At 44.5% G+C, this 26,902-nt stretch overlaps 1 protein-coding gene across 3 annotated transcripts; it reads left to right on the forward strand.

Moving 5' to 3' along the window:
* The first annotated feature begins 7,311 nt into the window (after nucleotides 1–7,311).
* FUT10 (fucosyltransferase 10) lies at nucleotides 7,312–26,634 on the forward strand. 3 transcript variants are annotated; one of them, XM_038401132.2, is made up of 6 exons: nucleotides 7,312–7,911; nucleotides 10,802–10,908; nucleotides 12,905–13,253; nucleotides 15,356–15,647; nucleotides 22,849–23,684; nucleotides 25,852–26,634. In XM_038401132.2, the coding sequence occupies exons 3-6, from the start codon at nucleotides 13,173–13,175 to the stop codon at nucleotides 26,074–26,076; spliced, it is 1,434 nt and encodes a 477-aa protein (XP_038257060.1). In that variant the 5' UTR covers nucleotides 7,312–7,911; nucleotides 10,802–10,908; nucleotides 12,905–13,172; the 3' UTR covers nucleotides 26,077–26,634. The 3 variants fall into 3 exon arrangements, with proteins under 3 accessions (XP_038257060.1, XP_038257059.1, XP_043370537.1); XM_038401131.2 differs by lacking the exon at nucleotides 10,802–10,908; XM_043514602.1 differs by lacking the exons at nucleotides 7,312–7,911; nucleotides 10,802–10,908 and adding an exon at nucleotides 9,781–10,400.
* Nucleotides 26,635–26,902: the final 268 nt, after the last annotated feature.

The following is a 26,902-nucleotide window of genomic DNA, read 5'->3' on the forward strand; positions in this document are numbered from 1 at the left end:
AAACAACTCTGACATCATAATCAAAAAGGCGGACAAAGCAGGTGCTGTCGTCATCATGAATAGGTCGGAATATGAACAAGAGGCTACTAGGCAGCTCTCCAACACCACTTTCTACAAGTCATTTCCCTCTGATCCCACTGAGGGTTACCAAAAGATACTACACCATTTGCTCAAGAAACTCCCTGAAAAAGCACAAGAACAAATCCGCACAGACACACACCTGGAACTCCAACCTGGGGTATTCTGTCTGCCACCCAAGATCCATAAACCTGGAAATCCTGGACACCCCATCATCTCAGGCATTGGCACCCTGACAGCAGGATTGTCTGGCTATGTAGACTCCCTCCTTAGGCCCTGCGCTACCAGCACTCCCAGCTATCTTCGAGACACCACTGACTTCCTGAGGAAACTACTTGTAGATCCATCAGTGATCTTCCTAAAAACACCATCCTAGCCACTATGGATGTGGAAGCCCACTACACCGACATTCCACACAAAGATGGACTACAAGCGGTCAGGAACAGTATCTCCGATAATGTCACGGCTAACCTGGGGGCTGAACTTTGTGACTTTGTCCTCACCCATAAGTATTTCACACCACCCTATATCGGAAACCTACTGACCGCTATTCCTACCTACATGCCTCTAGCTTTCATCCAGATCACACCACACAATCCATTGTCTACAGCCAAGCTCTACAATACAACCGCATTTGCTCCAACACCTACAAGATCTCTATCATGCATTCCTACAACTACAATACCCACCTGCTGAAGTGAAGAAACAGATTGACAGAGCCAGAAGAGTACCCAGAAGTCACCTACTACAGGACAGGCCCAACAAAGAAAATAACAGAACGCCACTAGCCATCACCTTCAGCCCCCAACTAAAACCTCTCCAACGCATCATCAAGGATCTACAACCAATCTGAAGGACGACCCATCACTCTCACAGATCTTGGGAGACAGGCCAGTCTTTGCTTACAGACAGCCCCCCAATCTGAAGCAAATACTCACCAGCAACCACACGCCACACAACAGAACCACTAACCCAGGAACCTATCCTTGCAATAAAGCCTGTTGCCAACTCTGTCCACATATTTATTCAGGGGACACCATCATAGGGCCTAATCACATCAGCCACACTATCAGAGGCTCGTTCACCTGCACATCTACCAATGTGATATATGCCATCATGTGCCAGCAATGCCCCTCTGCCATGTATGTTGGTCAAACTGGACAGTCTCTAGGTAAAAGAATAAATGGACACAAATCAGATGTCAAGAATTATAACATTCAAAAACCAGTCGGAGAACACTTCAATCTCTCCAGTGACTTGATTACAGACCTGAGGGTGGCTATTCTTCAACAGAAAAACTTCAAAAACAGACTCCAGTGAGAGACTGCTGAATTGGAATTAATTTGCAAACTGGATACAATTAACTTAGGCTTGAATAGAGACTGGGAATGGATGAGTCATTACACAAAGTAAAACTATTTCCCCATGGTATTTCTCCCCCCAACCCCCCCACTGTTCCTCTGATATTCTTGTTAACTGCTGGAATTAGCCTACCTTGCTTGTCACCATGAAAGGTTTTCCTCCTTCCCCCCCCTCCTCCGCTGCTGGTGATGGCTTATCTTAACTGATCACTCTCCTTACAGTGTGTATGATAAAACTCATTGTTTAATGTTCTCTGTGTGTGTATATAAATCTCCCCACTGTATTTTCCACCGAATGCATCCGATGAAGTGAGCTGTAGCTCACGAAAGCTTATGCTCAAATAAATTTGTTAGTCTCTAAGGTGCCACAAGTCCTCCTTTTCCTTCCAATACAGAAGCTATTCCTCAGTGTCCCAATGGGAGGGGAGCCCCAGCTACCTCAGGAGGAAGGACACTGGTCTTGTGATAAATGTGGAGACCCAAGTTCAAATTTTGTGTGATTTTAGGAAAGTTGCATAGTCTGCCTGTGCCTCTGTTCCCCATCTGTAACATGGGGATAATAGCGGTGCCCTGCCGCACAGGGGTGTGATTATGGCAAAACTTCCAGAGTGATTGCTGGACACTTCAGTGATGGGGGCCATGTCAGTTGATAGATCATGGCTTTCCCCGAGGAGAAAGTGTTTTTTAAATCCCTCCCACTACCCAGAAGCCTGGGTAGGGAAGTAAGGACAGCAGCATTTCAGTGGCCCAGGAAGACAGGGATGAGGTCGCAAGTGACCCCCACCAACAGCAAAACCCCAATGGCAGCCAGTATAGCACACAGATACCCCCTGTATCACTTCCAAGGGTGGAGCCAGGCCTTAGGAGCTCCCCAGCAGCCGCAGCAGCATGTCACTCCTTACAAGGCTCCATAGCAGCTTGGCAGTGATGTTGATAGTGGGGATGGAGCCGGGCCTCTGGATTGGGGGGGTTCTAAGTGGCAGATGATGGTGCCTGGTGGGGTGGAGTTCTGGGGTAGCTGGGTGTGTAGGGCATTAGATGTAGTCTAGGCAGGGGTGGGCTGTGATGTCTGGGGGTTGTTGTTCACTGGTGGTGTTCACTGTCTAGTGTGTGTGGATTGCTGGGGTGTGTAGCATGCCAAGGGTTGTGTGTGTCTGTGCTGCGTCACCAGTGGAGTGGGACACTGTTCATTCAGAAGGGGTTCAAAGGGTTAATTCTAATGTTTGTAAAGCGTTTTGAGGTCCCTCAGTGAAAAGTGATATAGAAATGCCAAATATTATTTTATAGTGAATTCAATCTACAGAAGGGAGATAAATCCTTGAGCACTGGGGAGAAGATCCATTTAAGTATATTCCATATGAAGGCCGAAGCATAGTGTAGGGTACCAAACTGGGAGCCAGGGACAGCAGGGCCTGATTCTCCATTGCCATGCACCTTGTGTGGTCATTTACACCAGTGCAAAGTGAGGTGGGTGTAAAATGCTACTTCACTTTGCACTGATAAAAATGATAATACAAGGCGTAGCGCAATGGAGACCCTGGGCCCTTGGTTCCATTCCAAGCTCTGCCATTGAACTAATGCACATCGTTGGTCAGATTACTTGTGCCTTTGTTTCCCCTCCCATTCTTCATCTGTCTTGTCTATTTAGACTGCAAGTGCTCTGGGCCATAGATTCTCTCTCACACTGGGTTTGTTCAGCACATAGAACAATGGAGTGCTCATCTCAGTAGGTGCCTATAGGCACGACTGTAATACAAATAATATAATGTAGTAAGGGACTAACCAGTGTAATGTAAAGAAAGGCTGTTCTGAACTATAGGATTATGAATAGATACACAAAGAAAACAAAACACCATACAAAATGGGAGAGCGGATAACCCGAAATAGCTAAAATAATTGTTACAAAATGCAGAATATAAAATAATAAAACATGAACTCCAGAAAAACAAGAGATAAAAGTTATAGACAGCACTGAGAAAATGTAACATACGCTGGAAGAGAGTGATACAAGGGATGGAGAAAAATTTCCATTATGCAACTGACATGACACAGTCAAGAGAAATGGAACATAAGCATGGGGAAACATGCAAAAGCACATAGAAATGCAGAAGGAGAAAAATGAGCACAATCAAAATAATTCTTGGTTTTTAGACAAAACCAGAGAAATATAAAGAAAATATAAAGCAAAATAGAAGTAGAGATATTGAATCATGCAATGATGTTATTGGGCCAGATCCTGAGCTATGCTGCTTTACACCAGCTGGGGATCTGGCTCATTACACTTTGGGATAATGAAAGATGACACATGCAATGACATTTCAAAATCAAAAATGAATGACATGAAGAAGTTAAAAGTAATAGATCCTACAGAGAGGGAAAGGCAGCGGAAAATATAAGGAGGATATTATGGATATGGAACCATAGAAATTTAATTAGAATATTATTACATCATCCAGTTTTTCTCTGCCAATACCACTGCTTCCTACAGTATGTTTCCTATTTTAGAAGTCCTAAGCAAAAGGGTTTCCACTTCTTCCCTGGGGAGACTATTCTACAGCCTCATGTACCACTTTGTCAGGCTTTTCGTGATGCTTGGACCACATTTTCTTTTTCTTAACTGCATCCCTCTGTTAGGGAGCTTATTCCTTCACCTGCTTACTTCCCTGGTCCTTCTCGCATGAACAGAGAGCAACAATCCCCGAAGTCTGAAGATGCAAACAATTCAATGTTTATTGGGGTGAACTTTCAGCAAGTGATGATTCCAATTTCCTTCCTTAGTGTCCCCCTTCCCAGCTCTGACACCACAGAGCCTTGCCTGTGTCCCTGTTCCCATTCCCATTCCCCCCTTTAGCTAAACATAATTCCAATTCCCCACCCCCATTCCCTGTTCCCATTCCCCCTCTTACTTCCTGATTGACTGCAGACTAATATAGTAACACTTGAGTTCTGCTTAGCTATACCTTAACCAATCATTTTACTGAAATTTAAGTAACCAATCCTAACATATTGTATCATGATTATTTAACCAATTATATCCCACCACCTTAATTGGTTTAAACCCAACAAAATTAATTATACAGCAGACAGAAACAATCACAGAACCAGACAGAGATTATACAGACAAACAATAGGGAAGTGGAGACTACAATGATAGAACAACAAAGAAATGAGGATTTCACATCCCGGCTATTGAAAGTGAGTTCTTGCCAGACAGGATGCTATCAAACTAAGTTTTCTTTAAATCTTCTAGGCTCTTCCCTTTCTCTTGAGGTGATAGGAATACAATCCTGTCCTGATAATGCCTAACAGCCCAATAGCACCTTATTTCAATGTGACTAGTTTGGAATGTAAGGATGTGACCCTACACTTCCCAGCTTATGGCTGCCCCTGCTGCTTAGCCAAAGGTCTTAGCCTAAGAACATGGCCTTAGACTATCATAGTGAGAGAAGGCCTATAAACAAGCAGACTGTGATTTTGATTCTTGTTTTGTACCTCTATAACTAGCTAAGTGATAAGAATACACCTAAATTCTTAAAGTATAGACCTTTGCAGACAGGCCTGAATATATATATCCTAACATGCTCACATTCAGTTATACCCTCATCTCTCACATTTATTTGAATCTACCACTGCAGGTTTTTACTGGGAATTGAGGGATATAGCGTCTAACCATGTTTATTCTTTCATGATCATTCTGCTTCTGGCAGAACTAACACCCCCCCTCCCCCCCCGGATGGTGAGCATGTTGTATATAATGCATACTTTGCTCATGTCTATACAATCATTGCTAAATGTTTATGTTGTGCAAACTGGTCAGGTGACAGGCTGCAGTAGCAGTTTAATTCCGCTGGATGGCACAGCTGGACTACCCACATACCCACTTTCTCTTTCCAGACTCTATAATGGTGTGAGACCATATCATTATCAGCATTAACTACAAGGGATACTCTGTCCAGAATGAATGTTGTCATAGAATATCAGAGTTGGAATGGACCTCAGGAGGTCATCTAGTCCAACCCCCTGCTCAAAGCAGGACCAATCCCCAATTTTTGCCCCAGATCCCTAAATGGCCCCCTCAATGATTGAACTCACAACGACCCTGGGTTTAGCAGGTCAATGCTCAAACCACTGAGCTCTCCCTCCCTGTTGTCAGACTAGGAAATATGGGGAGGTGTTATTTAAGAAGCAAAACACTGACAGTCTCATGACCATCTAGCTGCATAATGAGGGCCTGATCTAAAGCTCTTGAAATCAATGTGACCTTCATTGACTTCAGTGGACTTTGAATCCGCCCCTAAATTCTAAATCTGTCTCCTGCACTCATCGTATTCAAAAATCACGAGAGACTTAAAAATCATGAGATTTAAAACAAATTTTGAGTTCATTTTATTTGTCTTCTGGTTCCTGAGTATTTAAGGTGCACTCGGATCATATTTTCAGTCTCTGCAACCATGAAGGCTAGAAACTTACTGAAAAAACCCATGAAAGCTGAGATTTCCAGCTAATAACAGAATTCCAGGAGCAGGGCCCTTAAGAAAAACACCAACTATTTCAGAGACGCGATAAAGTTGTGAAAGGTAGCACCAGAGACTGGGAACAAACAATGGAGAGGTGCGCTGATGTTATTCAGACTCTTAAAATATGTCCTAATAGTCCGGTGGCAATTATGATGTGCATAATAGTAGCACCCAGAAACCCCAAGACAAGACAGAGCTCCATTGTGGTAGGAACTATCCATACATGTAGCAAGACAAGCCCTGTCCCAGAGAGCTTACAGTCAAAACAGATAAGACAAAGGCTAGAAGGGGAAAAAGAGGCAGAGAGAAAGGAAGTGAATTTTTGAAGGCCACATAGCTCATCAGAGGCAGAGCTGGGAATAGAATATAGGCTTCCTGGCTCCTAGTCCAGTGCTCTAGCCACTAGACCCCATCTGAGAAGCTATATATATATCTTGTGGTTATTGCATGCTCTATGCCATGCAGTAGATAACTGACAGGAACATTATAAATGATGCTGGCACTGTTTGTTAGACCATATCGCCACAAGCTCTATCTAAAACCACGTGTGGTCAGGAGCATGCACCATCCAATTAACATTAGATTTCCTAAGTTAATGCTCTAACCTACAACAATGTCCATGTCTATTCATACAGTTCTATAGTCAGTCCTTAAAAATGCCTCTACTGGGGTAAGCTGTCATTTATACCCTTCCATTTCCCTCTTATAGTGATCCTGTCTCCCTCCCTGCCCCCATCTCTCTCCATCCCCACCTTCCTTTCCCAAACCATCCATGTTCCCTTACTATCCCTCCCACCTCCCCAACACCACCAGCCCCCCCCAGTCCCACCCAAACTCTTCTCCAATGCTCTGCCATTCCAATCTCCTCCGCCATAGCCCATGAATCTTCCCTTCCACTACTACCCGTTTCTCCGTTCTCCTCCATCATTGACCCCCTCTTCCCCACATTAATTACATCACACACACGCTGGGCTCATCTTGGGCCATCAGTTGCAGAACAAGACACCTATATTCTGGGGGAGCAGGGAATTCTAATTTCCCCCCAAACACAATCCACTTGCCCCTTTGATGTTCCAGGCATAAAACATGAGATTTTCTAATTTATATAAAAGAAACCTGACTCGGGCCAAAGTAACCTGCTTTGAAAAACAAGCACATCTTTAATCCAAATGGAAGCAGCTTCCATAAGCTTCTTTGACCCAGAGGGCCTGAGTCCACTTTGCCTGTGTGTGGCACTTCCACCTACACAGAGTGCTAGCAGCTTGGAATGGTCCTGCTTTCCATTCATTTTGCACAGGAGTAGAGAGATGCCCATGCAGAGAGATGCAGCAGGCAAGAGAGAATCAGTCTCACCATTTTTATACTCCACATGTCAACTTTATTTCCAAGTGACACATCTGATCACAGATGTCGCCAAGTGGATGCATTTTAGGCGGCCCTTGGCTGGAGAAGCCAGAGCTCACTGCACACTCCAAACTTTTATGACGCATTTCTTTTTACAATTGAACAGCCCTCCTTTGGCAGAACACAGTGAATCTAAGTCCCGTTAGGAGAGCGGGACTGGCTACAATAACTGCACTGTTATCAAAAAAAGAAGTCAGCACAGAGCAGATTTTTGCTGAGATCTCCTTGTCAGGGACTTCCAGGAAACGCAATTTTCACAAAAATGACAGCACAATTAATGTAGTTAGTTAGTCTCCTTTGCAGAACATTCAGGACCTAGGAAAGATTGGATTCCAATCCTGGCTGAAGCTCTGCTTGGCAATAGGACTCGTGAAACTATGGATACTGGATTTCCAGGAACTGGCCCCTCTCAGAGGGATTCTCTGCATATTTATTTTGCTAAGAGAAATAATCTGAGTTCCAGGTTTTTATCCTGATCTCGAACAGCTGCACAAACTGAAAGTAAAAAGAGCATAGCAACAATGCCATAAGAGCGCCGCAGTTTTCCTGAGGTAAGGGGAAAAATCATCACTGGTGTGGATTTCTTGGTTATCTAGCAGCATAGGATGCAGTGATGCTGAGAAAGATGCAAAGAGCTGTCTGCAGCCCGTAAAGGGCTGAAATGGAGAACGGGATCAGCAAACCGTTTGATTGCTGTTATGAACTGGATTGTTTAAACAGATGGAGTTGGATGCTGGAAAACAAATAGTCTGTGTGTTGCTGGGCTGTACAGTCTGGCATTTTGAATAGACGAGGTTTCCAAAATGCATTTGTGTGAATTTAAATGAGGTTGTTTCGCTCCATAAGAGACTAAAAGTTTGTAATGTATTCCAGTCATTGCTCAAATCCCAAGCATCTCCACCCATTTTGAAATTCATGGACAGTCCTCATAGTCAGAGGTGGCCAGCTAAGCTTTCAAAACAACTAGGGGTGCTACCATAAAACAAATATTTACTGTTACCACTATTTGAAAGTTCTAAACTTACTTTGGGCATTGCAAATTCAGTGCATGATAGTGTAATATCATCACCGACGGCAGACACAACATTCCAATATGTGGAGAAAGTAAATGTCACCCCCATCCTCCAAAATTAGCAACTCTAGCCTTATTTCTGGCTGGAAATTTTTACTCAATCAGATTCTTAGTTTTGACTTAAGTAGGAAAAGAAATGGTCCATTGTATTAAAGGCACTGAACTGAGTTCTGTTGTGCTGTGGATGTAGATATTCTGGGTTTACACCAGTCTAACAGAAGGTAGAATTTGGCCCACTATATATGTGCACTATGTTTCCTGTGCACTTCAAGCACTGCAGTGAACTACCAGAACACGTGGCTTGATTTCTAAAAGTGCTGAGCACCTAGGCCGTATCGCCAACCCCAAAGCATTCAAAAATCATGAGACAGGCCTAAAAAAAAATACATTTTGTGTTCTTTGCCTTCTGGTTTCTCAGCTTTCAGAGTGGACTCACGTTTTCAAAATCTTCTCTGCAGTGATAAAGATTATTTGAAACCTACGTTTTTAAAAACAGAAGCTGAGATTGGCATGTATTCATGTGACATCAGGAGCTGCGGCTTTAATAAAAATGTCAAATCCACAAGGCATGTAATAAAAATCCAGTGTTGCCAACTCTCGCCAAGTCACCCGTAGGAGCCTAACTTCAGGCACCCATTTTTAAAAGTCATGACATAGCATATTTAACTGTTTTCCCCCTCACTTCTCGAGGGAACACAGTGCCAGATTTCCAAGAGTGCTCAGCAGCCAGCAGCTCACACAGAATAACAGGAGCTGTTGAGGCACTGAGCACATTTAAAAAAGGCTTCAGAGTAGCAGCCGTGTTAGTCTGTATTCGCAAAAAAGAAAAGGAGGAGTTGTGGCACCTTAGAGACTAACAAATTTATTTGAGCATAAGCTTTCGTGAGCTACAACTCACTTCATCGGATGCATACCGATGAAGTGAGCTGTAGCTCGCGAAAGCTTATGCTCAAATAAATTTGTTAGTCTCTAAGGTGCCACAATTACTCCTTTTCTTTTTTTTTTTTAAAAAAGGCTGGTTCATTTAGGTATCTAAATGGGAGCTCAGCTCTTTTGATAATCTGGCCCTTACTATTGTGAGACGAAGCACAAAGGTGTGAATGCCCCAAAGGAGTTAGGTATCCAAGTTCCAGTTTCAGGCACCACTGACATGCAAACAACTGCAGCTAAAATTCTATAGGTGCCTAACCTCACTCAGCTCCTAAGTTCCTAAGTTCCTTAGACACTTATGTTTCTGCCTCTGAGCATGCGCATTGCTGCCTCCGTGTAGGTGTCTGGGTGCTTAGCTCCCATCTAAGCCGGGTCTCTGAGACAAGTTCACAGTAATGACAAACCCTTATAACATTTAACCCCGTGGTTAGGGTACTCACCTGGCAGTCTTACCATGCCACCCTTACTGCTCCACTGTGGCTAGATGGCGCTGCCTTCAGAGCTGGGTGCGCAGCCAGCAGCTGCTTCTCTCTGCTCTTCCTTCAGAGCTCACCCCACCCCAAATACATTCTGTGCCCCCCAGTCCGAGAACTGAAAACAGCGGTGCGAGCCGCATGGCAGGGGACATGAGCAGCGCCTGTGGGAACATGAGCAGCCTGGTGGCGGGAGGCCTTCCTGATTGGGGAAGGGTGGCTATGGGGGGGCTAAGGCAAATTTTGGGGTGACTATAGCCCCACAAGCCCCCCCAGCACTGCCCCTGTTGGTGTGGGCCCTGAGTCGCTGTAGATTGAATAGGCCCCCCATACAACCTGAACTGGATGTGTACACCTCCATCAAAGTCCTGCATGGGCTGGAGCCGTTACAAATCCTTGTCTGGTGCTGTCGGTGACAGTGAAAGCTTCTGATGAGTCAGCACACTCCATCACCCTGGCCACTGTGGAGTAAGTAGGTAACAGCAATCATCTTCTCCGGGCCACTAAATGTATGAAGGAGTTTCCATAGGCCCTAGCAATTCATTGTGTCAGAGGCCTTGATCAGGTAATTAAAGTCCCCCCACTCGGGAGGAAATTCATAATTCTGTATTCAGTGCTGGGTTTGAATGATGTGTGCTAAATAAGGTCTAAGGCCACATATTGAGTGATGATAATAGAGTTATTGAATAACTACCTATTCACTGAAGGAGGCTGGATCCCGTGGAAAAATAGTATGTGATCATGTAATTAAAGACTGTTTCATAAAATACATGCAAGTAAGGGGGCTCCATTAAGTTTGCACAGGCAGCCTTAATTCTGGCATTTCCTAACTTTAGAGTGCTGAACTTTGTAATGTTAATATGCTTTGAATGTAGTGTTTTTGGATGTTTTATATTAATATTAACTGTTGTGCACAATGAAAATATTAATGAGGAATTCATTTGAATGTGTTTTGTTAACAAACAGAAAGGTACAAAAAGTCTAACGCCCTCAAGAGTAAGCAGATACGGTATCCTTGTAAGCAGATATGGTTGAAGACATTTTGCTTTCCATCCCATATCTCAAATATAAAGGTATTAGACCATTTAAATATTAATCTTAGTATATGAAATAGGTAAGGCTTGATCTACACTACAGATGTATGTTGATAGGGTCTACCAGCGGACCTCCTGGTGTAATTTGCCTCCAACAGCTTTGAAACCTTCTAGTTTCCCATTCATCACAATGCGGAGATGTGTGTCCTCTGGCTCAGTCTGGTACCATGCAGGAGATCCAGCATTAACAAAATGGCATCTCTCACTGCCATTGAAACAGGGACAGGGATGACTTAACTGTTTCCATAGTTCATTTCTTAAAGAGGCATAGGCCAAATCCTGGTCCTGTGTCATGTGGTAATAAGAGGCCATGGCCCAATATAGCCTTGGGACCCAGATGTACATTTTTTGAACTGGGGCAATGCATTGTAAGTGAAAGGGGACTTCTCGGTTCAATTTAAACAAATGTTTAAGTCTGGACAGTGGGATTATTTTTGTGCATGCTTCGTAGCTACTTTCTGTATATCTTCCATAATTCATTCCAGGCCAGACTTGCAGACACACTGGATCCAGGCAAAGCAACTGGGACTGAACTGTTAGTTTGGCCCTGTATTTCATATCTTATGTGGAATTACAAAATACAGGCCTCACACCTCCTGCCTTGCACCTTGTGCAGCCAGTGGCACTGGAAATTTTTTAGTAATTGGGGTGCTGAAAGCCAGCCCCCTTACACCTGTCTGCCCCCCCCCGGCCTCCCCGAGCTGAGGCTGGGAGCAGGGCTGTGTCTCTGGGAGTGGGGGAACCGGACAAGGAGTAAGGGGGCCAAGGACATAGCTGGGGGCAGGCGTGGGGCCAGAAGCAGAGCCTCGGGCAGGGGCCAGCAGCCAGGACACCACGTGCGGGGCCAAGAGCAGAGCCCCATCTGTGGGGCCAGCCGTGGGGCTCTGGGAGTGGAGTCCTGGGAGCAGGGGACTGGGCGCAGGGCGGGCCTCAGGAGAGGGGGCCTGGGAGTGGGGGGTGGGGCCAGGCACAGGGAGCGGGGCCCCAGGAACAGAGCCCTGGGCGTGAGGCCAGGACTAGGGCTGGCAGCTGGGACCCAAGTCCCAGATGAGGGGTTGAGGGGTGGAGTGTGGGCGGAGGGCCGGGAGCAGGGCATAGGCATGGGAAGTACCCCCAGTTTTATACATGGAGCCAGTGGCTGGGAAGCGGGGAATGGAGCCAGGGAGTGGATCCCCGGGTGTGGGGTCAGTGGCCACATACAACCAGGGGGTGCTACAGCATCCCCCGCAACCCTACGTCCCATGCCAATGTGTGCAGCCCATTATACCATGCAAAGGGCATGTAAAACACGCCCACATCAGCAGGCTAATATTTCAGCCCTATGCTGCACAGATGTAGAACATGGTGGCAAACTCACTGGGCAACATTTGCTGCTGCTGCAACCAGCTTTCGTGGAGCAGAGTTGAGAGGGGGAGTCACAAAGGAGCCGGTCGCAGCTCCACGGTTCTAAGGCCAGTTTGAGGCCAGCCAGGCAGAGATTAGAGCAACCTAGTGGGTGCTCTAATCCTCTCCAGCTGGTGATGTCCACAAGGGGGTCTCTAGGCACTGTCTTGATAACAAGGACAAGTAATAATACATGGTTTCTGATGGGGCGGATAGAGGTATTTCTCACTCTTGTTGTTAGACCGAGTTCTCAGGCTAATAAGTGTTAGGTAAATTGTCAGGCTCTGGTCATTTACACCTGTGTACAGTGAGTACAAATCAGAATCCTCTGCTCAGCGACACAGGTGTTTTTACAGGTATTTTACACCCATTTTTCACAAGGGTCAGTGCCTAGGAGGTTCATGTCAGTGGAGAATCAGGCCCTGTCTAGGTTGTTAGTGTGCTTAGCAGGCCTGGCTTCTGTCTGAAACGTATGTAGCAATGATATCAGCTAAGTGCATCTCAGTGTTCCACTTGGTACTAATTTTAACTGCACTTTTGTTGACAGCACGTATGTTTCTAATATTTGCCCCTCACTCTGTGTTCGATTTAGCCAGTCCATCCACCTCCAAGGTATCTTTGGTTCAAAATGCTGCTCTGATGTCTACAGAAGAACACAGTCCTGTCTAGATACTGAACCAAACACTGAGCTTGGAAAACAGTCCTTGATGGAGCCTCCTTCTGAGCAGCTGTGGCCATTGAGAAAAACAATGACAGAATGGGAAAGCACACCAGGAATTACTGAAGCTGTAGGAGGAGCTGGTATCCCTGATAACAGGCCTTGACCACCACTTGGCACTCTGTGTGCCTGGCAGCACAGCATGATTCGAATTGGAAGGAAGAAACTTTGGGCATCTTTCTTCTGCTTTATGGCCTTCTTTTTTCTTCTTGTTACACTCCAGGTACTGTTAATCCTCAGATTGGGTAGCTGAAGAGTTCTAGTTGTGGAAGGGAGGGAAAAGAGATGCATGTGGTTGCACTCCAACTGTTACACAATTCCGGCAGGACAAAGATGTCATTAAAGGCCCTAAATATTTTCATTAATAAATAACACTTTAAGAAGAATCTTTGTAAAGAATTTCTACCAGTTGTGTACTTCACTGAGAGCACAGGGCTAGAGGGAAAAGGTAAATGAATTAATAACTTCCTTACAAAATAAGGAGAAAAGACAAAACCCAAGGGCAAAAAATCAATGTGGGTAATAAGGGCTTAGAAAACTTTCAGTAATACTAATCATATATAAAAAATGAAGACAAAAGGCCACGATTACTTTAAAGTCTGATCTTTCTACTTTTTAAAATTATTATTTATAGGCATTCATCAGTAGCCCTTCTCCTCCAGACAAATGAAATTTTGAGGCATGTTTAAAGATGTCTAAAATCATTAATAATTTTGGACTGAGCTACTAACTGCAAACTGTGGCCAGGAAGCCCTGATACAGTTGACAGAGTTGAGAAAGTGTTCTCAGAGCTGGGCGTCTCCTGGAGCATTGTCTCCAACGCATGGTCCTTTGATCATAATATCACAAAACTCCTAAATCCCAGCTGTTTGGACCTGCAGCCATTCCATAGTAGCCCGGGGCTTGTCATCTCCCATGAGGTAGGCAGGGCCACCTGTTCAATACTTGGACAGTAGACCACCAGGGAAACCTAGGCGCTGCCACGAATGGTGATGGTGACTCAGTAAGTGGCATTCTTCCTTCCAAGTCTGTACTGACCCAATGGCCATTTATGGTGGTAGGAAGCACAGCATTAGGCCAGCAAAAAAGTCTGATATGAAAGATAAATATGTTCATCTTTTTCCATAATATATAAATAAACATACCCATTGCAGAGTATATTTAATTAGCACATCTTTGGGCAGCAGAAAACAGGCCCATTCCTCCTGCAGTATCTTCAGGGCAGTTTCTCCTCTTCCCCTGGAGGAGGCTGGGGCTTCATTTCCCCTTTCCCACCCCAGAATTGTTCTCTTTGTCCTGCATTTTGCTGATTTTCTTCTCCTGAAGTATGAGCCCCTCCTCCCCACCCTCCAGGGTCTCTCTCAGTCTGCTGTATGCCCACTTACTTCCACCCAGAGCAGCTGGGAGGGGAGCAGTGGGACTTGGCTCTGCCCCACAGCATGCCAGCCAGCACAGCTGAACCAGCTTGGAGGTATCTTAATTTGCTGCTGGTTTAGACCAGACTGGCCTTTATTAATAGATAGCAACCTTGGCTCATGTAAGTCAGTCTTGGCTTGCCAACAGACTTCTCTAGGCTGCAATCTCAATAGCTCCCACAAGCTAAGCAGGTTCATTTGGTCCGGCCAGGAGTTGGATGATATAATCATAGATATCAGAGTGTATCCCTCCGCCCTGCCCCCAACTATTAAGCACTCGTCCTTCGCCCTGTGCACAAAGAACCATTTACAGTGTGTAACATAACAAGGTTTTAGTGATCCTACAAAACCAGGGGCAATTTTGTATATTCTTGAGCGCCTCTTCTCTTGTATTTTCACTGTTGACTGACACATCCCTTTTTTAGAGCATGCCTGTAACAGGCAGGGTTTGGGAGACTAGATGTCCTGTTTTTAAAGGGACAGTCCCATTTTTTGGGACTTTTTCTTATATAGGCGCCAATTACCCCCCCATCCCCTGTCCCATTTTTTCACAGCTGCTATCTGGTAACCCTAGGCAGGGCTAATTTTAAAAATGGGCCTTCCTCCATTTTGTAAGTCTTTATAAGACAGACAGCAGAAGGTATATTATAAACTATGGTGCCCTCACCAGTTTCAAGGTGAATAAATTACTTTTTCTACTTAAATTCCTTTTATAGTTTCAAATGGGTATAGTATTTTTCACTTCTATACTAAAACAGCCATGAAGTGCTGCTTAATGCTACTAAACAGCTGCCAAAGTCTCCCAAAAGATGGCTGCATTTCACTGACAAACACAAGGAAATTAGCATCTGCTTGCCAAACTGTACGTCCCTGGCCATGCAAGTTATGATATATGTGTTTTTCTCCAAAGGTGGTTCTTGAACTGGGCAAGTCTGAAAGGAAGATAAAAGTCTCCAGTTTACAAGATGGTTCATTAAAACTGGAGGAGCAGTGGAAACATGCATATCAGTTTTTTAATAAACAGGAACTCTACAGCAATACCAGGAGAGTTTTAGATGCGGACAGATACCCTATCCTGCTCTGGTGGTCCCCGCTGACTGGCGAGACTGGGAGGTTAGGTCAGTGTGGACAGAATGTCTGTTTCTTTACTATCAAGAGGACCTACCAGCATAATCACATGACAAAAGCCTTTCTCTTCTATGGTAAGGAACTGAGTCATTTTAAATGAGTGAGTTCCCTCCCCTCTGCTATTTCTCTGTTATAGATCAAGTACAGAGCAACTGTAACCCGCCACAGCAGAAGTTGTTAAAGTCTGTCTGGTGACAAAGTGCACCAGCAAGTATCTCCACTTGCACCTAAAGTGTAGTTCTACTCTGAAAAGTGATCCTGGGAAATGGCATTGTGGAATTTACTTATGCATTGTCTCTGGCTGACTTCTAGATCAAATGTGCTCAGTTTACATGTGACATGGACGTTCTTCTCCCTGCCGCCCTGAAAAGCCAGCCTCAGATCTGAGAGTCAAGCTTGTTTCTTTTCTAGCCTCGCCAATTTGTCTTATGTGATACCAGCACCATTCCCTTCCATGCCAAAGGGGTGACTAGTTGACTGTGAGTGGAACTCAGTAAACAATTACCATTGACGATGCCCAAAGAGTAGAATCTACCTCTCTCTCTGAGCAGTGTTGGCTCTGCAGGGTAGCAGAAGTCAAAAGCAGAAACAACATTTTTGCCACAAACGTAAGCAGATATAACTTGAAGTGCATCAGTTAAAAAGCTGCAATTTTTACAGAGTTTCTTTTTAGAGAAAAACTGAATTTTATGCATTTAGTGCGAGGAAGATTTTTTTATTCTCTGACTGTAAGCATCCATCAACTAAAATACCTGATATTAGAAGATTATTTCTGGGTTCAGTACCTTCATTAGCTCAGGGGGGCACGTGCTTTTTTTTTTTTTAACAAAATGTGAACTACAGGAAACAAATGGCTTTTGATAATCAGTGAGCTTTATTTATTTATTGCAAACTTTCCACCTCTTCCATTCTGAGAGCTCTAAATTACACCCAATTCCAAAGGGTAAGTAGGTCAGTTTAGTCTATTAGTGAGCCTGTGCTGAAGCATGAATGGGAAGAAAAAATAGCAAAGGAATCAAAAGCTGACCCATTTTAAATAAAAGGAAACCAAAGCTTACATCACATGGATACTATAAAGTCTGTGATATTTCTGGCCTATGACAGTGCTTCTGTTTGCCATCTCCAGCTCTAGCAGAAGTACAATTTGCTCATTGTACCAAGCTTGAGGAAATGATTAAATATACTTAATTAAACTGGAATGAATATATTAGCAAAAAGACCCTCCAAGTACTTTTTTTTAATCACGATGACAGTGCACATTTTGAAACCTTTTGAAAGGCAAATTCAAAAATGTTAGTTTTTAAAATAGCAGGGAATGATCTATCACTGCCAGTAAAGGCAGACTCAAAGCTCGTATATTAAATGCGAAAAAGAAACCCTATATTAATGCAAGGCTGTTACATATTTAAATACAGCAAAGTTAAGGAATGCATAAAGCAAGCTCTCATATTAGCATTAACTTGCCTTTATTGTACATTCTGGATAAGCTTTTCAGAAGGTCAGCCATCTCCTGGAGGGTGCAGTTTGCTCCTGTGAAGTTTGCACCTCCCATTGTCTTATGGGTGGAGATCTGGGTGTTTGCATCTCAAGATCTCAACCTACAGGCCACTTGCAGCCCAATCAGCACAGAGCTGTGGCCCACGTGACATCCTCAGGCCTACATACGGGTAGTATTGGATGCAGCCCACAATGGTAAATAGGTTGAGAACCACTGCTCTAGATATCTGCCAGGGAATTGCATCCCCAAGGGAGAAGCTTCCCTGCTCTGCCTCTGAAATTTTTGCCTATGGATATTCAGAAGGTTTTGTGCCTTAAAGTAAAAGAAGAAGGTGCTTTAAGGTGGAATTGTTTTACTAGCAATACTTGCTTTTGTTTACGGCGAATCATCCCTGTTTACTCTCCCAGACATCTTGTGTGGGTGATGCCTCTACAGAGGCGCTGCTGACCTGTCATTTTTGTTCTTTGAAAAGTATCACACAGAGGCCCACTTCTCTCCTCAGAGTTCAGGGTTCTGTTCAAAGGTGAAGTGTTGCCTCCAACAGTGGATTTTACTCCTGCCCTTGGGAGGGTTTCCAGGCAGTTCCTTTTTAAAAACTGGGATCACAGCATTTACATTTGCAGGGAGAGCTCCTGCTTCCTCTGGATTTAGGAGCCAACTAAGGGTATGTCTCTACTGCAATCAGAGATGTGACTGAAGCTAGGGTAGCCATTCTGCCTAGCTTTAATCTAGCTAGAATGACAAAAATAGCGGTATAAATGTGGAGGCACGGACCCCAGCATGGGCTAGTAATGTGACTATGTACCTAGGGTCCCATGTGTGCTGAAACCCGTGCTGTTGCATTTATATTGCTATTTTTAGCCACACTAGTGCAAGGAAAGCTAGCTCAGGTATATCTCTCTTAGCTTCCGACACACCCTGAATTGCAGTGGAGACAAACCCTCAGAATGTTCTGCCAGAAGCCAAGGCAGCGGCTGCTGAAGTGAACCTCTTGGCAGAGGAGGGTGTCGCAACTACCAAAGCTGCAGACATGAAAATTTGAAGGGTATGTCTACACGGCAGTCATGGAGTGTGATTGCAGCTGATGCAAAGCCCGGCTTGACAAAGCCCTGGCTGGGATGATTTAGTTGACGTTGGTCCTGCTTTAAGCAGGAGGTTGGACTCAATGACCTCCTGAGGTCTCTTCCAACCCTGATCTTCTATGATTCTATGATGTGGACATGCCCAAACCAGCTTTAATCCAGCTGGCTTGAACACTGGAGCAGAGAAACCAGGCAGTGCATGCTCAATATAGGCTGGCCATGCAGCTTCACTGCTCTGGTAGCTGAGCTAGCTAGATGAAATCTAGCTCGGGTATGTCTGCACATGCCGAAATCGCACCCTGTGACTGCAGTGTACACATACTTTAAGAGCCAAGGGAGTTCTGCCGTCTCTACCCCTGGGAGATGAGACCCTGTGTGCAAGGTGCTTTCAAAGGAGCAGAGCCTTTTCACATCCCCCATTCCTCTCTGCACTTTGCCACATATCACAGGTTTCCTAATTAATACTTTGGAGACTATAATTATGAGCGATTTCCATCAAAAAGTGGGAGTGTGCTAATAAAGTTTGCGGATGATACAAAGCTGGGTGGTATTGCCAATTTAGAGAAGGACCGGGATATCATACAGGAGGATCTGGATGACCTTGTAAACTGGAGTAATAGTAATAGGATGAAATTTAATAGTGAGAAGTGTAAGCTCATGCATTTAGGGATTAATAACAAGAATTTTAGTTACAAGCTGGGGACGCATCAATTAGAAGTAACAGAGGAGGAGAAGGACCTTAGAGTATTGGTGGACCACAGGATGACTATGAGCCACCAATGTGATATGGCCATGAAAAAAGCTAATGCAGTTTTGGGATGCTTCAGGCAAGGTATTACCAGTAGAGATAAGGAGGTGTTAGTACTGTTATACAAGGCACTGGTGAGACCTCATCTGGAATACTGTGTGCAGTTCTGGTCTCCCATGTTTAAGAAGGATGAATTCAAACTGGAACAGGTGCAGAGAAGGGCTAGTAGGATGATCTGAGGAATGGAAAACCTGTCTTATGAAAGGAGACTCAAGGAGCTTGGCTTGTTTAGCCTAACCAAAAGAAGGCTGAGGGGAGATATGATTGCTCTCTATAAATATATCAGAGGGATAAATACCAGAGAGGGAGAGGAATTATTTAAGATCAGTACCAATATGGACACAAGAACAAATGGATATAAACTGGCCATCAGGAAGTTTAGACTTGAAATTAGACAATGGTTTCTAACCATCAGAGGAGTGAAGTTCTGGAACAGCCTTCCAAGGGAAACAGTGGGGGCAAAAGACCTATCTGGCTTCAAGATTAAACTCGATAAGTTTATGGAGGAGAAAGTATGATGGGATAACATGATTTTGGTAATTAATTGTTCTTTAACTATTCATGATAAATAGGCCCAATGGCCTGTGATGGGATGTTAGAGGGGGTGGGATCTGAGTTACTACAGAGAATTCTTTCCTGGGTATCTGGCTGGTGAATCTTGCCCACATGCTCAGGGTTCAGCTGATCGTCATATTTGGGGTCGGGAAGGAATTTTCCTCCAGGACAGATTGGAAGAGGCCTTGGGGGTTTTTCACCTTTCTCTGCAACATGGGGCAAGGGTCACTTGCTGGAGGATTCTCTGCACCTTGAAGTCTTTAAACCATGATTTGAGGACTTCAATAGCTCAGACATAGATGAGAGGTTTATTGCAGGAGTGTGTGGGTGAGATTCTGTGGCCTGCATTGTGCGGGAGGTCAGACTAGATGATCATAATGGTCCCTTCTGACCTCAATATCTATGAATCTATGAATCTTGTTCCACCTTCTTTATCTCATCATAATCTTATTAATTCCCTTTTGTTCCACAGTGGCAGGTACTGTTATCATCTCTTTAATCCTTAAAAGCTCTTTGTCTAACAGCTTGACCAAGATTAAGTGTGTGCTATTGGAATCATTTTAGGGCTTTTACCTCGACTGCGTATTTCTACAGGCTTCCATTTGCCCAATCCTCCTCTTCTCAGTTAGTCAGTTTTACACTCCCATTTCCACTCCCTCATCTCACTCTGCTTTCTTGCATCCTCTCTGTATTCTCGTTTTTCTTGACACCTCCTCCCAGAGGAAGTGTACATGTAAAAGTCAGGGAAGTCAAGGTTATTCTGAAGTCTATGGTATTTCACTATCCTCTATCTCTTCCTAACACCACTTGAAAGCATGTTTTAAAAATAAAATAGCCCTCATGAGCTACTGTTCTAATAATTCATCTCCACTGCTAGCAGCTCACATCGCAATAACACAGCGAAAACAGAAAAAACAAGGATCATTTTCCTATGTGCTGTTCGATGCCTCATCATGGGAACATACAGTCACTACACAGAATCACATATAAAAAGAATAGGCTACAGAATGCTTTAATTCCCCCAAATACCATGCGTTGTTCTTTATGACTCTTGCACTAGTGGTATTAGGATTTTATACCTCCACCCATCATTGTAGGAGCTGATTGGATTGAATGGAGTGTCATTCTTATGATGGAAATCTTTTCCAAAGAATTAGGTCTTGCTGCATTTTCTAAAGATGGTCAGACTTTGGCTTCACATGATGACCTCTGGAAGTTTGTTTCATGGCCAGATCCCCTTGATTGAGAATAATGATTAAAATAACATATCCAAGCTACTGTACTAGCACTTAAACTACAATCAAATAATATATACCGTAGTCCCCAGCCAAGAAATTGTCCTGATATAATTTTTTAAGCACTTCGCAGTTAATCCCAAGGCACAAATCACAGACTAATCAAATGAACTTCACACCAAAAGTACTGGAGCTACAGCAGTGGTTCTCAAAGTAGGGCCGCCGCCGCTTGTTCAGGGAAAGCCCCTGGTGGGCCAGGCCGGTTTGTTTACCTGCCACGTCTGCAGGTTCGGCTGATCGCAGCTCCCACTGCCCGTGGTTCGCCGCTCCAGGCCAATGGGGCTGCAGGAAGTGGTGTGGGCTGAGGGATGTGCTGGCCGCCCTTCCTGCAGCCCCCATTGGCCTGGAGTGGCGAACTGCGGCCAGTGGGAGCCGCGATCAGCCGAACTTGCGGACGCGGCAGATAAACAAACCGGCCCAGCCTGCCAGGGGCTTTCCCTGAACAAGTGGCGGCCCTAGTTTGAGAGCCACTGAGCTACAGTGTATGATTTACCACCATGCTCTGGCTGTTTTGGGCCATTCTAGTGATGCAAAGCAGCCAAAAACCCAGTCTAAGGGGACAGTTGAACGGCCAAGTTTATGGCTACTTTGCATTGCTGGAGTGGTCTGAGTGAATCTGTCCCAAATATCCATTTGTCTGGTTTAATTCTCTTACCTGTTATAACACCTTGATGTTTGGTTACTAAAGCTTTTTGGAATAATGTCTTTCTTTTTCTTATCCGGGGGAGGGGAGCGGAAGTACGGTTACTTTAAAGGTAAATGGGCACAAGCTCCGATAAGCATGTGTAATTATTGGGGTTACTGTGTACCCCAAGCCTCTAGAGGTGCCATTGGCATGCCTTGTGTACCCCATTTTGAAGGCAAGCACAGTAGGTGCTTCAGCAGGTAGGTCTTGTAGGCGCTAGCCCTGTGGGTCCCAATAGCCAATCAGACAATAGCCAAGGAAAGGTTTTTACTAGGGCTGGCAGGAAAGGAGAAAGGTCGCCGATACCCTGGATACAGAAACTTACTTACAGTTCGAAGTGAGCAAAGTGGTTCTCGTTTGGGTCCCTGGGGCAGTCCAATCGAGAGGCAGGGCACTTTAGGCCTAGTGCCTGGGGTGCCCTCTCCAGTCCAATCTGTACTCAAGCAAATAAGCATCTGCAGGCTTCCAAGCCAGGCTCAGTTAGGTGTCTCTCATTGGGGGGCCCCTTTGCACTGGCTCCCTGCCCAGCTGCTGCTGCTCGCTCAAAAGCCCCACAGAGACCTGCACCCAGCTATGATGTCCAGCAGTCACAGCCTGTCCATTTGCGGCACAGTTCCTGAGACTTCTCTCCAGCTTCCTGCCGCTAAGTGGCTCCCACTCCTGAGTCCCAAACAGGGCCCTGCCACATCGTCGTTCAGGACTTTACCTGGCCGGGGAAGGGGATGTACAGTGAGGAGGAGGCTGATGGGAGTTGAAGTCCCTAGCTTTGCAGATCCATCACACATGATTCATCTTAATGGTATCTCATATTCTCCAAGGCCCATAAACTGAGAATTTGGTTACATGAGAAAATGTGGTAAAGATCCCCATATTCCCACACTGGTGTTATTGTTGTGCGGTAATTGTTGATTTCATAATTATAACTATTGTATCTGGAATTTTATTTTGACTCTGTGGCCCTTCGTTCCAGAGAAGGAAGCAATCCTGTTATTTCCAAGTGTCTTACAACAATTAAAAATAATAATGAGTCCGCTAAAATGCAAAATTAACACAACCCTTCTTGGCCTAACTGTACTCTAAAACATTGCTATTCCATTACAGAGTTTACTGGAAATATTAAGAGGCCGGTTGTGCCACCTTTACTTATGGTGAGTAGTACCTTACTACAGGACTAGTCCTTTTGCAGTCAACAGTACCTTACTACACATACAATCATATTCATTGTGAGTAAGAGTGGCACAGGTAGGCCCGAAGTAAATAACAAGGGCCTTTTACAGTGATTTAAATATATATATATTTCCTAGTTCAATATATTAAGGATTTGGCTAGTAACATTATTTGTGTTTTTCTAGGTACTGACTTTAATATAGATAGTTTACCCCTCCCTCGTAAACGCCATCACGACTGGGCCCTTTTCCATGAAGAGTCGCCCAAAAACAACTACAAGCTCTTCCACAAACCTACCATCACCTTGTTCAACCATACAGCTACCTTCAGTCGCCACTCTCATCTGCCGCTGACTACTCAGTATCTGGAGGGCATAGAGGTCATAAAGTCTCTGAGATACATGGTTCCGCTGCAAAAGAAGAATAGCTTAAGAAAAGGACTTGCACCGCTTGTGTATGTGCAGTCCGATTGCGACCCTCCTTCAGACCGGGACAGCTACGTGCGTGAGCTGATGAGCTACATCCAGGTGGACTCCTATGGTGAATGCCTGCATAATAGAGACCTTCCTCAGCACCTCAAAAACCCAGTCTCCATGGACGATGGTAACTTCTATAGAATACTTGCTCAGTACAAATTCATTCTTGCTTTTGAAAACGCAGTCTGCGAGGATTACATCACTGAAAAGCTCTGGAGGCCCCTCAAGTTGGGAGTGGTACCAGTGTACTATGGGTCCCCCAGCATTACGGACTGGCTTCCTAGCAATAGGAGTGCAATCCTTGTAACAAGATTTTCACATCCCAGAGAGCTGGCGCACTACATCAAGGCACTGGACACAAATGACCAAGAGTATGAGGCCTACCTAGAATGGAAAATGAAAGGAGCCATCTCCAATCAACGACTGCTCGCTGCTATCCGAGAACGCAAATGGGGAGTCCAGGATATCACGCAGGACAATTATATTGATGTGTTTGAGTGCATGGTGTGTAATAGGGTGTGGGAAAACATCAGAAGGCAGGAAAAGGTACTCATAACTCTAATTGTGTTTGGGGTTGTTTTCTTTTAAGTATAGCTAGCTTTGGCGAACAGAATCTGACTGATCTTCCACCAGGGCTAAAACTCCCATGCCATGCTGACATACACAGACCGATATACACTTTATTTAGAGAACACTGCCTCGTAAGTTCATCAGTTCTGATCATGAGGGGCCACTTGTTAGGGTCAAAGAGTAGTTCTATCTCCTTGGCCTCTCTCCTGGGATTACTAGTTGTGGTGGATTTTTCTGATTGGGACACAGCACACCTGGAATTAGACTGAAACCACAAACTCATGTCATGTCTCCCTCAATCATCACGCAGTAAAGATGGGCAGCCACCTTTTCAAAAGTGGCCACTGATTGTAAATTCCACAGAAGTTTAGGTGCCCAATTTCAAGCACCAAGAATGGAGGTACACAAAATCTATTTTCAATTTTTTCCCCCTTGGTCATTTATCAATATGAATTGAATTATTTTTACGTCTGCTTATCCAAATCAGGAACTGTGCTCACATTTACATTATCACACAAGCTGGCTTGTGACATCTCCTCTGCTGTTTTCTACTGTGGCAGTCTGAAATGTAGTGCTTTCTCATCAACCAGCAAGGGGAGACAGAAAACTCTTAGGAAGATGAACTGTACTCATATGCAAAATGGGACTAAGAATACTCAAGTTGTTTTCAGCTACTTGTCTGTTGCTTATTAGTTAAAGGGGATTAAAATTTTTGCCATTCAAATTATTGAGCATTCAGTTTATCTAGGATCATCAATTCAATGGAGCCTTTAACTGACTGCAAATTTTGGATCAAACAACTTCTTTTTTTGCTTAACCATTCAAGTGGAGGAAGCAGGTGTAGGAGAGAGTAACTATAGAACTGAAAGTTGAGATTCTCCTCATTCCCACATTGCTGGGTCTCCCTAATCAAGGAGGCTTCCAGGACCAAAAGGCCCGCTGAGTTCACCAGTGCCTGCTTCATAGCTCCTACCACACAATGCATATATATTGAAATGATAACAAGTAATTGCTAAACTCTTAGAGTCAGAATCTCAGCTGGTATACATCAGCGCCGCTCTGTCGAAGTCAAGATAACATCACCAATTTATACGAGCTGAGGTTTTGGCTATTATTCTCTAGGAATCTGATCCTGATCCATTGAAATCAGTGGGAGCTTTGCTAATGACTTCAATGAGCATAGGATCAGACCCCAGAGTAGGGATTAGAATATTTTGCTGAAATGACTCAGTGGATTGGTAGCTACATAGAACCTTTCGTGGTTAGGTTGTCAGTTCAGTGCAGCCCAATTCTGTCTCATCTGGGAGCTTTTACCATCTGGTTCCTTTTTTCGGTGGCCTATATGAAAACTAATTTGGTTTCAGTCCAGTTCCCAGTGAAGAGATGTCTCCCTTCTGAAAATCAGCGCCATGACTACCACTCTCGTGGATGTGAGAGAGACAAGGAGGTAATATCTTTATTGGACCAACTTCTGTTGGTGAAAGAGACAAGCGTTTGAGCTTACAGTGTCCTGTACAGTGTTCTTCAGTGTCTTGAAGAAGAGCTCTGGGAAGCTCGAAAGCCTCTCTCTTCCACCAACAGAAGCTGGTCCAATAAAAGGACCAACCAGCTTGTGTCTCTCATATCCCAACACGGCTACAACGACACTGCAAACAACTCATGTGGATGGGCAGGGAAACTAATCTACGCTTTCACGCTCCAGGGCATGGTTAAGGTACATTATGCAGGGCAGGGTAGGGAAGCTTTCAGTTTCACTGCATGTGCTGTGCCCATTCTATCAAAGCAGGCAGGCAGGATACAGTCCAGAATGTGAACTTCACAAAGAGGTGTTCCTATGGTGCAAGAAACAGTGAAATATGCTTTCACTGTGAAAAAGAATTTGGGAGGGGAAGAATTTGGGAGGGAGAGCTCAGTGGTTTGAGCATTGGCCTGCTAAAACCCAGGGTTGTAAGTTCAATCATTGAGGGGCCCATTTAGGGATCGGGGGCAAAAATTGGGGATTGGTCCTGCTTTGAGCAGGGGGTTGGACTGGATGACCTCCTGAAGTTCCTTCCAACCCTGATATTCTATGATTCTAATCAGTGCAGCTATCCATGACCTGGAGTCTAATTAAACCCTTCCTGCGTTTCTCCTCCATTGCCAGGGATTGTCACCCAGGAGATGGAACGCACAAGTTAACCACCTGAGCTGCCCGAAACCTGAGGCTTTCTTGTTCTCCTCGCCAAACATACGCTGGACATCTCTGCGAGAGATGTGGATACCAAGCTTTGAACAATCCAAGAAAGAAGCCCAAGCACTGAGACAGCTGGTGGAAAGGAATATGAACTTTACAGCTCAGGAATTTTGGACACTTGTATTCAAAGAATAAACACGACAGGCTATCACACAGAGCGAGCTCCCCAAAGGAGTGCGCTATGTAATATTCTTTTGCACCCTGCCTTAATATCTGTAGGTCAATAAGTACAGGAAGGAGTTAAATTGTCCTGTAAGATAGAATGTAGTAGGTACAGTACTCAGTAAATACTGATAACTACAGAATTACTCAAGCGGTTTTTTAAAAACTATATTTTTATACTAATTGTCATTAGGTTGGACATTTGAGCATTAAGACCCCTACTCAGGAAGATGCTTAACGTACATGCCTGATTTTAAACATATGAAGCTAAGTGAAGCTAATGGGACCAGTGAAGCTAATGGGACCACAGTCACTTGCTTAGTAACAGGCCCTTCCTTGCAGAATCAGGCCCTTTGCCTTCTCTGATCCAAGCTCCCACATCCCTGGGTTGACATCCACAGGCTATGGAATAGTTTATGCAATCACATTGGTGTGACCTCTGTGGCAGCGCGCCTTTGAGGCAGGTGTAGCGATCAGGCTTGCTGCTGAGTATGTCTGTTTATCATCAGTCCCCTTCGGATGCACAGGTTTAGTTGATTTCAGAGTAGCAGCCGTGTTTGTCTGTATTCGCAAAAAAGAAAAGGAGGACTTGTGGCACCTTAGAGACTAACAAATTTATTTGAGCATAAGCTTTCATGAGCTACAGCTCATTTCATCGGATGCAACTTAGTTGAGACTTGGCAAGCTAAGACGTCCTGAGGCTGAGAAGGAATGTAAAATGCATCAGTATTTAGCACTGGGAAATTCCAGCTGCTACTTCCCGGGGACGGAAAGAATGAAAATGTGCTGGGTAGGATTT

Source organism: Dermochelys coriacea, chromosome 5 (genome assembly GCF_009764565.3).
Source record: "Dermochelys coriacea isolate rDerCor1 chromosome 5, rDerCor1.pri.v4, whole genome shotgun sequence".
Lineage (NCBI taxonomy): Eukaryota > Metazoa > Chordata > Testudines > Dermochelyidae > Dermochelys > Dermochelys coriacea.

What these genes read in the sequence shown, in the direction of transcription:
- FUT10 (XM_038401132.2), top strand. Translation starts at nt 13,173, where the DNA reads ATGATTCGAATTGGAAGGAAGAAACTTTGGGCATCTTTCTTCTGCTTT. An exon ending in AAAAGCCTTTCTCTTCTATG is followed by an intron (nt 15,648 to 22,848) that starts GTAAGGAACTGA and finishes GTGTTTTTCTAG; the next exon opens with GTACTGACTTTAATATAGAT. An exon ending in ACATCAGAAGGCAGGAAAAG is followed by an intron (nt 23,685 to 25,851) that starts GTACTCATAACT and finishes CTCCATTGCCAG; the next exon opens with GGATTGTCACCCAGGAGATG.